At 55.0% G+C, this 15945-nt stretch overlaps 1 protein-coding gene across 2 annotated transcripts in view; it reads left to right on the forward strand.

Annotated features, from left to right (window-relative positions):
* The window catches only part of DAG1 (dystroglycan 1), a 69080-nt gene extending 63174 nt beyond the window's left edge, over positions 1 to 5906 (forward strand). For both annotated transcript variants that reach the window (XM_032411294.1, XM_032411292.1), the window contains exon 3: positions 1079 to 5906. In XM_032411294.1, the coding sequence (XP_032267185.1) occupies positions 1079 to 3478 (2400 nt within the window). In that variant the 3' untranslated portion in view covers positions 3479 to 5906. The remainder of the gene's footprint in view (positions 1 to 1078) is intronic.
* The last annotated feature ends 10039 nt before the right edge of the window (positions 5907 to 15945 follow it).

A 15945-nucleotide genomic window follows, 5' to 3' on the forward strand; every position in this document is an offset into this window, starting at 1 on the left:
CTTTCGTTAGACCAGAGAGTGGGTGCCACCTTTCTTGGGTTGGGGGCAGGAATGGCGTTTCCCAGAGGTGAGAGTAGTCATAGATCGGCCCAAGCAAGAGGCAAGCCTTGCTTCCCTCTTGTCAGCTGATGGTAGAAGTTTCTCTGGCAGCATTCCTTTGGGTACCTTGATTATCACCAGTCATGTTCCTGTGGAAAAGGACTTCTGCCCTAAAATAGGAGCACCTGGGAGGTGCTGTTGAGTGGAGTAAGGGGGTGAGCACCTCAAGGCCTGCTTCTGGGGCCTGGGCTCTCCAAGGACAGAGGTGGGCTCTGTATATTTCCCAAACTTAGTTGACTAAAGAACTCTCCCTTAGAGAGACCAGAGCTCCTTGGACTCTTTGATCAACACTCTTCTAGAGTTCCCCACCCTGGGTGTTGCCATTTTTCCTGAGGTTTGAAAAGCAGGGTTAATTAAGACGTTAGATATGGCTAGCTGTATTTGCCATCCAGATGTGTCCCACTGTACTTGAATGTACGTCCAACTGACGTGGTAGTTGTAAGTGAGGCATCTGGGGACATTGAGTTGTCCCTTGCACCCAGGGCCATGTGCATTTCCACTTCTGGGCAGGAAGGGCATATGACTCGAGCAAAATTGTGGTGTCTACAGAGGGCAGGGAGAAGTCTGAGACAGGGTTGGAAAGGAGTGCTAAGGGATGAGACACTTGGACCTGACTCCGCAGGCCAGGTGGGCGAGTAGGTGGCAGGGCATATCGCTGTTGTGGAAACCTGCAACGTTCTTGAGCTCCACGGCATCAGTTCTCTGGGACGAGATGTGTGTGTGAGTGCCATCACTGCTGTCGCCCCATAGTGTGGCCTTGGGCAATCATTTGCCTTCCAAGCTAGCCTATCTGGCAGCCCCAGTCTTTCTTGACAGGTGAAGGAGAGCTCCAGGAGAGGAGTTGGTTCCCCCAGCAGAAATTCTGAGTTACACCTTCAGCCTGTCGCACAATTCAGGCTGGGCCAGGGAGGAACTACTGTGATCATTGTCAGCTTATGCATCGATAGTACCCCTTAACTCATGCTGGTGTCTCTTTTAGGTGTCAGCAGCGGGGAAAGAGGCCTTGCCGTCCTGGCTGCACTGGGACCCGCACAGCCACACCCTGGAGGGCCTCCCTCTCGACACCGATAAGGGTGTGCATTACATTTCAGTGAGCGCCACGCGGCTGGGGGCCAACGGGAGCCACGTCCCCCAGGCCTCCAGTGTGTTCTCTATTGAGGTCTACCCTGAAGACCACAGCGAGCCGCAGTCTGTGCGGGCGGCATCCCCAGACCCTGCTGAGGTGGTGTCATCGGCCTGTGCTGCCGACGAGCCTGTGACCGTCCTGACGGTCATTCTGGATGCTGACCTCACCAAGATGACCCCAAAGCAACGGATTGACCTCCTGCACAGGATGCAGAGCTTCTCAGAAGTGGAGCTTCCCAACATGAAGCTGGTGCCCGTGGTGAACAACAGACTGTTTGACATGTCAGCCTTCATGGCTGGCCCGGGCAATGCGAAAAAGGTGGTGGAGAATGGGGCCCTGCTCTCTTGGAAGCTGGGCTGCTCCCTGAACCAGAACAATGTGCCTGATATTCGTGGTGTGGAGGCCCCTGCCAGGGAGGGCGCGATGTCTGCCCAGCTTGGCTACCCTGTGGTGGGTTGGCATATCGCCAACAAGAAGCCCCCCCTCCCCAAACGCATCCGGAGGCAGATCCATGCCACCCCCACACCTGTCACTGCCATCGGGCCTCCAACCACGGCCATCCAGGAGCCCCCATCCAGGATTGTGCCTACCCCCACATCTCCAGCCGTTGCTCCCCCAACAGAGACAATGGCCCCTCCAGTCAGAGATCCTGTTCCTGGAAAGCCCACAGTCACCATTCGGACTCGAGGAGCCATTATTCAGACCCCAACCCTAGGCCCCATCCAGCCCACTCGAGTGTCAGAAGCTGGCACCACGGTTCCTGGCCAGATCCGCCCAACGATGACCATTCCTGGCTACGTGGAGCCCACGGCCGTCGCCACCCCTCCCACGACTACCACCAAGAAGCCACGAGTATCCACACCCAAACCAGCCACGCCTTCTACTGACTCCTCCACCACCACAACTCGAAGGCCGACCAAAAAGCCACGGACACCCCGACCGGTGCCGCGGGTCACCACCAAAGCTCCCATCACTAGACTGGAAACCGCCTCCCCGCCTACTCGCATCCGCACCACCGCAAGTGGGGTTCCCCGTGGAGAACCCAACCAGCGGCCGGAGCTGAAGAACCACATCGACAGGGTGGATGCGTGGGTGGGCACCTACTTCGAGGTGAAGATCCCATCAGACACCTTCTATGACAACGAGGACACCACCACCGATAAGCTGAAGCTGACCCTGAAGCTTCGGGAGCAGCAGCTGGTAGGCGAGAAGTCTTGGGTGCAGTTCAACAGCAATAGCCAGCTCATGTATGGCCTGCCCGACAGCAACCACGTGGGCAAGCACGAGTACTTCATGCACGCCACAGACAAGGGGGGCCTGTCCGCTGTCGATGCCTTCGAGATCCACGTCCACAAGCGCCCTCAAGGGGACAGGGCTCCTGCGCGGTTCAAGGCCAAGTTTATGGGCGACCCAGCCCCAGTGGTGAATGACATCCACAAGAAGATCGCCCTGGTGAAGAAGCTAGCCTTTGCCTTTGGGGACCGCAACTGCAGCACCATCACCCTGCAGAATATAACCCGGGGCTCCATCGTGGTGGAGTGGACTAACAACACGCTGCCCCTGGAGCCCTGCCCCAAGGAGCAGATTGCGGCGCTGAGCCGGAGGATTGCAGAGGATGACGGGAAACCTCGGGCCGCCTTCTCCAACGCCTTGGAGCCTGACTTCAGGGCCATGAGCATCGCTGTGACAGGCTCGGGCAGCTGCCGGCATCTGCAGTTTATCCCCGCGGCGCCGCCCAGTAGGGTGCCCTCAGAGGCGCCGCCCTCGGAGGTGCCGGACAGGGACCCCGAGAAGAGCAGTGAGGATGACGTTTACCTGCACACGGTCATCCCGGCTGTCGTGGTCGCAGCCATTCTGCTCATCGCCGGCATCATTGTCATGATCTGCTATCGCAAGAAGCGGAAGGGCAAGCTCACCCTCGAGGACCAGGCCACCTTCATCAAGAAGGGAGTGCCTATCATCTTTGCAGACGAGCTGGATGACTCCAAGCCTCCACCCTCCTCCAGCATGCCACTTATCCTGCAGGAGGAGAAAGCCCCTCTCCCCCCTCCTGAGTACCCCAACCAGAGCGTGCCCGAGACCACTCCTCTGAACCAGGACACCGTGGGAGAGTACACGCCCCTGCGGGATGAGGATCCCAACGCGCCTCCCTACCAGCCCCCCCCGCCCTTCACGGCCCCCATGGAGGGCAAGGGCTCCCGTCCCAAGAACATGACCCCGTACCGGTCGCCCCCTCCTTACGTGCCCCCTTAACCCACAAGCGCCTGGGTGGAGGCAGGGGTAGGGCAGGGCCCTGGAGACAACACGGTGTTGTCTGTGGAGACCGGTGGCCTGCAGACCATCGCCCACTGGGAGCCGACACCTGACCTAGCACACACTGACACGCGCGAGGCCTGGCCGAGCCCACCCTCTCTGGTCCTCCAAAACCCCAAAGCAGCTGGAGAGACTTTGGGGACATTTTTACTTTTATTTTTTGCCTAACAGCTTTTTGTTTGTTCATAGAAAATTCTTTGCTGCGGTTTGGATGGCTGGCTCTGAAAGCACTGTTTGGAGTAGAGGTAGATGAAGGGAGCGAGGAGCCGTGAACGAACTCGCAGGCAGTGCTGGGCGGCCTCCCGGCTCTCTGCGTTTTGCCTTTAACACTAACTGTACTGTTTTTTCTATTCACGTGTGTCTAGCTGCAGGATGTAACATGGAAAACAGTAGCTAAAGATTAAATTCAAAGGACTTTCAGAAGTTAAGGTTAAGTTTTTACATTTAATCTGCTGTTTACCTAAACTTGTATGTATAATTTTTGGGTGGGTATGGGAAATTGCTTTGCTAAAAATAAGCTCCCAGGGTGTTTCAAACTTAGAGAAGACCAAGGGACAGTATTTTTTATCAAAGGAATCCTATTTTTTCACACTCTGTAAACTTGGTTGCTCTGATATGGCAGAGCCTGACTGGGGGCCTCCCGGCTGTGGCTCTGGGGCCAGGGCCCTGGTGCTGGGCTTGCTCTCCCGCTCTTGCCAGGGGCCAGAAGCTGGAGGGGCCTCTTGGCCGTGGATATCCACACCCCCACCCCATGCACGCTAGTGGCCCACCACCAAGGGGTCTTCATTTCCATGGAAAAGGGACCCCAAGAGGCAGTGGTGGCCGTGGCCCCCAACCTAGGTGCTCCAGGGTGGGCCGGCTGCTCGTGGGGGTGGCTGGGGAGGTCGAGGGACTCGACCACATCAACATATTTTCTTTTCCCTTCTGTGTTTTTTTTCCCCTCCTGAAAGGAATATCATGGTTTTTGAAACACTCAGTGGGGGACATTTTGGTGAAGATGCAATATTTTTATGTCATGTGATGCTCTTTCCTCACTTGACCTTGGCCGCTTTGTCCCAACAGTCCACAGCCCCACCCTGACCCACCCCACCCCTCTTCTCTGGCACTGCAGTCCTGGGCCTTGGGCTGGGAAAGGTCTGGTGGCGGGGGAGGAGTGCCAGCAATAGTTCATAGTAAAAATCTGTGGGCTCTCAAAGCTAATTTTTTACTAAAGTTTTTATACAGCCTCAAATTGTTTTATTAAAAAAAAGATTAAAAATGGTGATGCTTACAGCAGTTTGTACGAGCTCTTAGTGTTGATTCCATGGAACTGACGGCTTTGCTCATTTTGATTTTTTTTTACCCCCTTCTTTTCATAACAGTTTAAATTCTCAGATTACACTGGGCTTCTTTTGCCTTTTTTAGCAGAACGTCCGTCTGTCCATCTGCATCTCTGTCCCGTGACTCAGGGGTGCCCACTCTGCTTTGATTCTCCTCCTTTGGAAGAAACCATTTTGAGCATGACTTTTCTTGATGTCTAAGAGTTATTTTGGGTACCTTTTAGGGAGGAATGCCTTTTGCAATAATGTATCCCTTCCGTGATCGAGGGCTGGTGGGTGGACCCAGGCTCCCTTTGCACACCGAGCAGCCACTTCTAAGCCATATCGACTGTTTCACAGAGGATTTGCGTGTGCTGCCTCAGGAGGGGAGGGCTGGTCAGAGAGGAGGGGGTCTCCAGCCTGCCCTTCTCAGGAGGGCGTTCCCCCTGCGCCTTTCCCTACAGGGCCCAGCCTCTCTCCGCTGCCCAGCCCTTGGTGGGGTACTCAAGTGAGCAGTGCCCCTGTGTGTGGGGGGGGCCTGTGGCTGAGGGCTCAGTGGACCTCTGGTGACTGGGTCTCGTGCCTCCCCGCCCTGATCCAAGCCGGAGTTTCTCCATTGCCCCAGAGTTGAGCACAAGTGGGGTCTGACCTGGTGAGATTATTTTTGATGACCTCGTCAAAAAAATAAACAATTCCCAATGTTCCAGGTGAGGGCTTTGAAAGGCCTTCCAAACAGCTCCGTTGCCCCTAGCAACCCCACCATCGGGCACTGCCATGCAGAGACATGGCTGGCCCCGAATGGCCTGTTGCCATAGCAACTGGAGGCGCTGGGGCAGTGAACAGAATAACAACAGCAACAATGCCCTTGTAGGCAGCCTCCTCCCCTGAGCGCCCGGGCTGGCGATGGCCGTCGGGACTCTGTGACACAGAGCCAATCTTACATTTGAGTGCTCACCAACCACTGACATGTTTTTATTTCCTTCTATATGATTTTAAGATGTGTTTTCTGCATTCTGTATAGAAACATATCAAACTAAATAAAAGCAGTGTCTTTATTACAATGCTGTTGCCTCCAAGCATCTATTTCCCTGGCCCCTGCAATGTTGTAGGATATGAGTGGGGTACGGGTGTGGTTTTCATGTGACAGAGGGAAGACGGGACCCAGCCAGGCCCATTCAGAGGACTTGGAGGTGGCCTTCGTGCAGCTGACCTGATGGCCTCCATGCCTTACCATTTTTGTGCCCCTGAGAGGGGTGGGTGTGTGCTCACAGCTCTCCTTAGCCGCTCTTCTGCCTGAGCTGGCAGAGAAATCGTGAGCTTCAGTTTCCTCATCTGGGAGGATGGTGGGAAAGGTCCTGCCTGCCATAGCTGTCTGCCCCAGAGTGGGTAAGCCCCTGCAGTCCCACCTCAGCTCCTGCCCCAACTGTCTTGCGGTCTCGGGGCTGGCCAGTCTCCCAGGGAGTCTCAAGAAGGCAGGTTTGGCCTTGGCCTTTTAGTGGGGAGAAGGGGAGAATGGTTTCTGGCCAGACTGTTCTGCCCTGGCTGGGCCTATGTATTCTGGGGGCATGCCCCGAAGTGCCCTCCTGGGATGGACAGGCCAGCTGGGTAGCATGACTCAGTGCCCAGGAAGAGGCTGGGTTGTCCTGGAACACTGCCCAGGGTGTGGGAGGCAGGGGGCACAGCAGCTGTGTCCAGTGGCAGGATCAGGAGCCATTGGTCACAGAACAACTGGTACCTCTTCTGGGCTTGCTCCCACCCCCACAGGGTCCTCACCATCTCCACCTGTGGCCCCCAGGCTGCTTCTCTGCTCATCATCTTTAAGACCCAGAGCTGAGATCTATCTCCTTTTGTAGGTGGAGCTGAGTTCCAACAAGTACTTGTGGAATACCACACTGGTAAGCGCCAGGAAAGGCTGTCCCCCTTTCAGGGACATGGGCTTCAGCCCCTAGGCCTAGCAGCAGGGGCCTAGGAAATTGCCCTGCCCTTGCTTGCTCTGTTGGCCTCAGGAAGTTCTGCTTAATGTTTAACCCGAAACCACTGGATTATGAGTGGACTCATTATTCTGAACTCAAAGGGATTCCTGGCTTCGGCAGAGAATAGTAAGGTCAGCAGGGCCAGGAAGAAGCGAAGCCACAAGGGCCTCTGGCCTCTGTGTTGCCCTGCTCTTTGGGAATATCTGATGTTTGGACCGGCAGACCCCTCTCCCCAGCACTCCTGCAAAGTATGTTAACTTCTCCTTGGTAGGAGTGGGACTGTGTACTCAGGTCTGAGCTGGAGAGAGGGTGATGGAGGAAAGGAGCAGGAAGGAAGGGACACGGTTGAGGAGGGAACAGACCCACAGGAATCTGCCTTCCCATCTACCTCTGACCCAGGGCAAGTTCCTGGGATCCCTCTGGCCTGGCTTCCTTTTCTGTAAGGTGGGGACAGGACTGGTATCCCAAGGGGTTCTAAGACACCCTGATAATTGGGATAAAGAGTCACTCCAGACACAACTGCCTGTAAAAGGGACAGAATCTGAGTGAGGCTGGGAGAATTTGCATTCTCTCCTGGTGTAAAAGCAATTCATTGGGTCAAGATCCTTGGGCTAGGCCTGGACCAAAGCTGTTGGCTAGGAAATACTGGGATGTCTAGGAGCTCCTCTAGAATACCACTAGTTTGGTGGGAAAACTCCACATGACTCATCCTACTGCAGCCCGCAGCCTGGCCTCCGCTTGTTCCCAGGCTGAACAAGCTCCTGGGAGAGGCCCTTTCCTAGCCCCTCTAAATCATGGAAGGCCCCACTCCAGTGTCAGCCTTTTGAGGGTGAGCTTCACTCCTTTCTAAAGATTACTGTATCTTAAAAATACCAGTGGGCTGGGGCGCCTGGGTGGCTCAGTCAGTTGAGCTTCCAACTCTTGGTTTTAGCTCAGGTTATGATCTCTGGGTCATAAGATGGAGCCCCACGTCGGGCTCCACGCTCGGTGCAGAGTCTGCTTGAGATTCTCTCTCTCCCTCTGTCCCTCCCACCTCTCTCTCTCTCTCTCTCAAATAGATAAGTAAAATCTTTAAAAAAATATCAATTGGGGCGCCTGGGCAGCTCAGTCGGTTAAGCATCTGCTTTGGGCTCAGGTCATGATATCAGGGTCCTGGGATCAAGTCCTGAGTCGGGCTCCCTGCTCAGAGGGGAGTCTGCTTCTCCCTCTCCCTCTGCCTCTCCTCCTGCTCATGCTCTCGCTCTCAAATAAATAAATAAAATATTTTTTAAAATACCAATTGGCTAATGACTTAACTCTTTTCCTGCTTTGCTTACCTTTTTGATCACCATCTTGAGGCAAGGTGATTGAGGCCCAGAGAGGAAAAGCATCCAGGTCCTGTGGCTAGTGCAAGGCAGGTTCGATTCTAAACACTTTAGGTTTTTTTTCCTGATTGTAAGATTTTGTTCTTACTGTAGAGCAGCAAAGAATTATCTGAAGTCCCCTCCTACCCCACTGGGGGGTGCTGGGTACCATTTCCCTTATGGGGACCCTATAAAAGACCCAGAGAAGATAGGGCAAGAGACTTAAAAGTGGGGGTTCCCATCTGCTGGGGGTGGGGTGGGCCCACGTAGAAGCAGCCTGTGGTGAGGGCAGCATGAGACCTGGCCTCTGGGGCCCTCACTAGCTCTACTGCCCCCAGTTTTGGTGAAGATGACCCTGAAGTCTCAGCTGGAATGGAGCGAAGCTGGTCTGATCGTGTTCCTGTGGAAGGTTCCGTGTGGCCAGGACGGTGCCCCTAGGTGGGTTCAGGGCGGTGATGGGGGTAGCTCTCAATCTTAGTTGTTGCTTCCAGGTGGCCCCCAGGTGAGCCCGGCAGAGTGGATTGTCAGCAGCTTTGGGCCCAAGAGGCGGACAGTGCCCGCGGGCTCCCACGAGGTGGCGCCAGAGGCCGGGGTAAGCCAGGCAGCGGTGGGCGGGCTGGGGAGGGCGTGGGGAGAGCGCGAGCCGGGCGCGGCCCGCTGTGGGCGGGGCTCAGGCCTCCCGGGAGGACCGCGCGGAACCTGGCCGAGAGCGCTGCTGAAGCGGCCCCCGAGCGGACTGAGGCCTGCAGGAGGGCAGGGCTGAGCGGAGCTGTGCGCAGGGCCAAGGCCGCAGGGGAAGCGGCTGGACTGGGGGCGCCGCCGGGCCGGTCCTTTTTCGCTCCGCCACCGCTGCCCAGCCCCCGAAGGCACCGGGACGAGTGTAGCTGGGGTTGGGAGCCTGTCCTTCGCTGGGGCCTTGCTCCTTCGGAAAGGGAAGCTGGCAGGGAACAGGAGGGGCGAATCTGGGGCCCAGGCTTTCGGATGGCCTCGGCTACTGGGGCCCCGCCGGCAAACCTCGAATTTCGAAGTACGCAGGCGGGAACCAAAAAGGATGCTTCCTTTGCGCACTCGCTTGCCTTAGCTTTTGTGTGCGGCGCCTGCACACAGTAGGGCTCAGCGCTCGAAGGATGCTCCCCGAGTCTCCCCTTGCTCCGGCCTCCGAGCTCCTGAGCGCATGGCCTAAAGTACTGTGGGGTCTGAGAGGTTCCTGAATGGAAGTAAGGCCCTCCAGTTTCATGGTTGGGGGTCCCCCTAGTCCCTGGGGGGACACTTGGCATTAGAAGCAGACAGGGATGGGGCCGGAGATGATTGATCTTCTCTGGATTGACCCTGGAGTACAGGCACTCTGAAGCCGCAGGGAACACCTTGCCCAAAGCCGCCTCCACAGCCCTGGGCACACGCTGGGGCAGCCGGGAACATCCAGTTGGCAGCCGGCCAAGGCTCCCAGGGCCAGAACTGCCGTTCCTGTTGCCTTCTTTCTTCATGGTGTCACAGCCTCAGGCTGTAGAGGGCAGAACCCAAGTTTGGGACTTGCGGAAATGTCTGGGAGCTAAGGTAGACAGCTCCTTTTCCAGGGATCACTCTTCATTTCACTGCCTACTTCCCTCAGCACCTCTGTTGCAAAAGGTCTTGGGAGAGAAAGGTGAAGAAAGGCAGGTGATGGCAGGGGTGGGGAGGTCCTGCTGGGAGGCGGCAGCAGCTTGGCTCTGGCTGTGCCTCAGGGAGGACCAGCTTTGTCCTGGATGAACTCACCCTCAGGGCACAACGGGCCTGGTTGGGCCGAAGGAGCTGGGCTTGGAGGATGCCGAGGGGGATGGGTCCTGCTCTTGTTTGAGGAGCACATAGTGTATAATTGTGTGGGGTCTAAGAGTTGGGCAGCTTGGCCTTCTTGTATCCCATACAGTGATTAGAATGCAAATGAGAGGCGGAGGAAGCCATCACTGTGACCCCAATCCTCTGACTCAGCAACCCCTGTGCCCCTCAAGCCCTGCCTTGGCTCCCAGGTGGCACATCAGCTTACTCCTGGACCCCCAACCTCCTCAGAGAAGCCCTGGGTCAGGCAGGTGTACGAGAGCGAAAGAGCCACCCCGTGAGCCCCGAGAAGATCCCTGGAGCAGATCAGGGGATGGGGGTGGGCTTGGTTGGAGTAAGCAAAGATGGAGGGAGGTGGGGGAGGCTCAGCTGAATACATGGCCTTTCTGCTCTTTTGGTGGCAAATGGCAGATGCTCTTTGTCCAGGCTTACTAGGAATTCCTCAGTCTGCACTGTCAGCTGTCCCTGCCCATGCCAGGCCACCCCGCTGAAGGAGTTATTAATACCTAACTAGCAGAGGTAACCCAGATGTTGCTGCCCACCTGATACGGGCTGCTATGCAGCCCAGAAACTGGGGGAGTCAGGGAGGGCTCTCCTCAGACAACTGTGAAGCCCGAGTCTGATTCCAGTCCTTACAGTCCTCTGGCCACACCCCCTGCTATAGGGAAGGACAGTGGTCCTACACTGAAGGCCAGCAGTCACACCCTCCAGGTTCAGGGCCTGGTTTGAGGAACAGCCAGACACAGGTCAGACTTGGAGGTTGCAAGCCCAGTGAGGGTAGAGGAGGCTCAACATTCTTGGTTTCTGCTATATCCTTGGAGCCTCGCATGGTGCTATCCTTGTCCTAGGGCTCAAAAGTACCAAATTTAACTGACATTGAAATTTAACTGAATTAGGGGCGCCTGGGTGGCTCAGTGGGTTGAGTGTCTGCCTTCAGCTCAGGTCATGATCCCAAGCGTCGTGGAATCGAGCCCTGCATTGGGCTCCCTGCTCGGTGGAGAGTCTGCTTCTCCCTCTCCTGCTCCCCCTGCTGGTGCTCTCTCTCTCTGAAATAAATAAACAAAAATCTTAAAAAAAAAAAAAGAAAGAAAGAAAGAAAGAAATTTAACTGAATTGAAATCATCCAACCTAGCCAAGGCCTAAGGGACTATGGACCTTTCTCCTTGCCACAAGGCTTTTGCTTCACCATCAGACACCCTGCCCCATTCTGTCCATCTTTGTAGGAAGGCAGGAACTCTTCCAGGGGTTTCTGGAGGCTTCCTGGGCACTCGGTAAAGATGACAAGGGAAACAGGCCCTATTACAATCCACTCGGATCAGGACAAAGATGAAGCTCAGTGAAGAGAGTGGCTATGTCCCACAGGCTGAAGTCCGTGGTGGTAAAGAGTGATTCTCAGTAATGCGCTTGGGTTTGCAGCAATAGAGCCACAGAGGGGTCAGGAGGTAGGGTACTGTCGAAGAGACTTCCCCAAAGAAATGTGGAACTGAGCCTTGTGTAGGCGCTGAGCAAACTGCGCATTCCCCCACACCGTCCGAGTCATGTTGGAACCTCTGTTGTCCATGGTAGGACATGGGGGCTGGTTAGGAGACGACATACAGGCATGACTTTCCACCTGGGCCTGTTCCCCACCCCTGCACCCACCTCCTCATCCATGGAACAGAGGTAGGTGAAGGCAACTCCAGGGGAACTGGGATCCTGGTGGGTAGGATTGCAATAGGGATCAAGGCAGCATTTTGTATAGTTTACGGGAAATTATTTGTGTGCCTGTCTTTCTCCTACCAACTGAGTGCCTTGAGGCCAGGTCCCACAGTCTTCTCTGGGCCTGGCAGTAAGGAGGAGTTGGGTGTGCACTGGCTGAGGGATGAGTACATGCATGCATTAATGAGATAGTCAAAGCTCGCCGGGAGGCCTGTCTGGGGAGAGCAGGGGAGCAAAGAAAGCAGCATGTTTTGACTTCGATGCTTACAACTTGGATAAACTGTGTCTTCGTCATTTTTTCTTGTCATAACAAGCCTTTGGAAGCACATAACTCTAATAGCAATGGGGCCTAATTAGCTTTTTTGGGAGTCATGCATTGGCGGTGGGGTTAGGCTGGTGGTAAACATTTCTGATGATTTTTTTACTGGCTTTTTTCTCACATAATGCAAATAAAGATTTGCACATTACAACAGGAAAGGAATTATGCGGACAATGCATCAAACAATTCTATACCTTCCAGCTTCATTCCCTTTTCCTACTCTGCCAAGGACCATGCGTCAGCTGGAGACCTGAGTACACAAACAGGGTTGTCCAACCAGCCCAGGTGGGCTGCTGAGCAGGACAAAGAGCAGGTCTCTTGTTTGTAGCTTTATACCAGCCTGAGGCTTGCTTGGGAAGCTGCCTTGTTCCTCATGGAGTGTGTGGTACTGACAAACCTCAGCCAGTGGGGAAACCCTCTGTTTCTTGGGGCTTCCTTCCTTCCTTCCTCTTCAGTGCTGTTTCTTCATGCCAGAGGAGTGGGGGCAGGGAGGCACTTTCCTGAGTTGCTTCTCACTGGGAGGTGAGACGGGCTTCAGCAGCAGCAGCAGCACAAGAAAAAGAAGAGTGCAGAGCCCAGGGGCCTCCACAGATAGAGCCAGCTCTCCCAGCCTCTCTGGAACAGTCCAAAGCCCATGGCATCACATGGTCCCAAACTGTCCCCAGTCAGCCTTCCTCATTCTCTTCCACCTTCATACTCGCTACCTCCTCTTCTTGCCTATGAAGCTTGCAGTTCTTCTTCATCCCTGTTAGCATCTTCATCTTTGGATTGTGAGCGTCTCTGTGGAGCCTGTCAACTGAAAGTAGCAGCCCAGGGTGAACTGGACTGCGTGGGGAAGCAGGAAAGCTCCAGAGCCTGCACTCTACCCCTCCTCACCTTCCTGGGGCTCATCTGCTTGTTGCCTTGCCCATGGCCTGGCCGGCATCCAGGTGCAGCTCCTGGGGCCCAGCATCTCTTCATTCTCCCAAGATTTGCCTTCCAATGACTAAGTGTTTCCACAAATCCCAGTAGTGAGCTGGCTCTGACTGGGCCTTTTCCTACCTGGATGGATTTTTTTTCTGCTTCCATTTTCCCTCTAGTCTTTTACAAGTGTTTGAGAGCACAGACTGGAGAAGAAAGTGGACATGTATCCATCTGTTTTGGCATGTGGGCTGATTGCCTTCCCATCTGGCCTTTCTCCAAAATGACTGCCAGGTGTCACATCTCACAGTGAAGTGGGAAGAAGATACCTTCAGCGAGTGAGGTTTAGGGGACTGGGAAATTTCCCCAGAGTCTCCAGGTCCATCCTGTTCCTGGCTGATCCAGGAAGGAATGGTACCAGACATACCACACAAGTGGTTTACACAAACTGAGAGATTTGTTTCGTTTGTTCGCTTGTCATAAAGTCAAGCCTAGTGAATTCTCCTAGGTGAGCATAGACAGCTCATCTACAACTCCTCCGCCAGGAGAAAGTCTGGACCCAATCTTAGCACCCTCCCAGTTACTTAAGTCAACAACCTAAATGCAGTGATGCAACTGCTACAGCCAAAGATCCCTCTGGGGTGCTTTCAAACCTGGTGGCTGGTGAACCCCTTGGAAGTGCAGCTGAGGGAAATGCTCAGGGTCATATGGAGAACCCAGCCCAACCATTAGCCCCTGAGGCTCCACTGAAGGCCAGTCTAGGGGATAGGACAAGTCAGACAAAGTCCTGCTGTTGAGGAGCCCCTACTCTAGGTCAAGAGGAAGGAAACAACCCCTGAAGTGTGAATAAAAATGGGAGACTGAATCAGAGATCCAGCCAATTAGAGGCCAGCACCATCCCACAGCCAGCAGGAGTCCCTGGGCTGGAGGCCAGGCGTGGATGTGCAGAGAACAGGCATGTTTCTGGGTATGCTTTTCAGAGAAGTGGAACTGAGAGTTTGAAAGGAAGGTAGGGGGCATCACTAACCTGCACTTCCAGGTCCTCCTGGGTCCACTGTACTGTGTCATTTGTCACTAAGGTAGCAGAGACCCTGGAGGTCTGCTAACAACCAGGAATCCACTCTGAGGAGGGCACCTCCCCAGGCCTGCTGGCTGGGTAGGGCTAATTACCCCCATTGGAACCAGGGGCATGTTGATTTAAATCTGTGGAAAGGCATAGCTCCTTTGGCTTCTACAAAAATAGAAAACGAACATCTTTCTCTCCCCTGCTTCCAAGTAGCCAAATCACACTGACTGGTATCTGTGAAGCCTGAAGAGCCTGGGTTGAGCCAAGGTCAGGTCATTGACCTGCCCCCAGTGCTTGTGTTCACATTCTTCCCCAGGAGAAAGGGTGTGACACAAAAATCCTCAAATCCCAGACCACCCACCAGTGAGACAACTAATAATGAAGTTGGTCATATGTATGCCAGCCACTTGACTTTGTGGTTTAACCACCTCAGCCACTCCACCCTCACAATCCCTGTTAGAGAGGCTGGTATTATCATAACTTTGCAGGCTAGGAAACGGAGGCTTGACAAGCCCAAGTTAGTTGCTAAAGTCCCACCTGGGAAGTGTCAGAGCTGACATGTAGATTGTTGTGGAGCCTAGATGTGTACACATAGTCATGAGACACTCACAAAGATGAATGAAACCAGGAGGAAACACAGTGAGGGCCATGATAACACAGGCAGAGAGGCTCTCATCGTTCCAGGCAGTCAGGGAGCCCAAGTTTCACGGAAGCTCCATCCCAAGAGCTTGGGAAGAGCAGAGCTTGTTGGGAAGAGCAGCTCAGAGTGCATGGGGAAGGTCCAGCCAAGGTCTGTCCATCTGCCTGGCTATCGGTGTTTAGTGGGATCCTCAGGTTATTCCAGGTGAAGTTAGAACTGCTGACATCCCATGTGATATATTCCTCACCATTAGGAGAATTAAATGGGTTTGTAAAATGGGTCCAAGTTTACTCAAGTTTTTCTACACAGCCACGATTTACGAAGCCAGGAATAGTTTGGAATATAGTCTGTTATCTTCTAGGAAATATTTAACCTCAGGAAAGCACAGGTTTGTATGAGAAGCCATGAGGCAGAGCATCCTGAGTAGTGTGCAAACACTGAAGTCTGTGGAAGTGAGATAACGGAAAACTAATTCGGTGAGCTCTCAGGTTAATGCAGAGGCAGCTGCAGCCTCTCATCTAGACAGTCTCCGGGAGCCACAGCTCAGGGCTCTGAGAAATATCAACTCTTCTTTCCCATCCTCAAGGTCACTGTCTGAGGGCCTACAGAGGCAGCCTTCCATTTGGCTTTAGGCCAGCCCGACACACCCTCTACCTTTCCCAGAGACACTGCCTGAGACTCCTGTCCCGTGGGACCAGGCCCTCAGCTTGAATCCCAGATGGTTCCCATGGCCATCTGGATAAACTCTCCACTACCCAGCTGGCCTTCGAGACCCTCACAATCTGGCCCCATCGCCAAGTATCCTCTGTCTCTGTCCCTCCATGACCTTGCGCCTCTGAACATCCTCGTTCACTTGCCTTTCCAACTCCTAAACATTCTTTGAGGCCACACTCGGCCCCTCTCTGAGGCCTGTCCCCACGAAGCCTGCTGGCTGGGGCACCGAGTTTTCCCAAACGACGGCCCCTACTCCCAAGTTTCCCGGGACAGGAAGCGCCACCGACAACAGGGCAAGGCACGGCGCGACGCCCCCAGGGCCCCTTCTTGTGGCCGGTGCCCCTCCATCCTGGTTCAGTGGGACGCCACCGCCAACCCCCGCTAGGCTCCAGGTAGCAGAAGCTAGCGGCGTCGTCCTCGAAGGGCGCATGCGCTGGCGCCGGCGGCTGTTTCCCGGCGACCCCGCCGCTGGCTTGTGGACACGCGTCTTCACTGCCTGGCTGAATAGCGCGCGCGCGCCGGGGGGGGGGGGGCGGGGGGGGCGTGTGCAGGGTAGGGGCGCGCGGGCCGCGCATGCGCATGCGCAGCGGCAAGCGGCGGCGCGAGCCGAGCTGGGAGATGGCGGCGGCGGCGGCGCCGAGCGT

The sequence above is a fragment of the Phoca vitulina genome, unplaced genomic scaffold (genome assembly GCF_004348235.1).
Source record: "Phoca vitulina isolate PV1807 unplaced genomic scaffold, GSC_HSeal_1.0 scaffold13, whole genome shotgun sequence".
Classification (NCBI taxonomy): domain Eukaryota; kingdom Metazoa; phylum Chordata; class Mammalia; order Carnivora; family Phocidae; genus Phoca; species Phoca vitulina.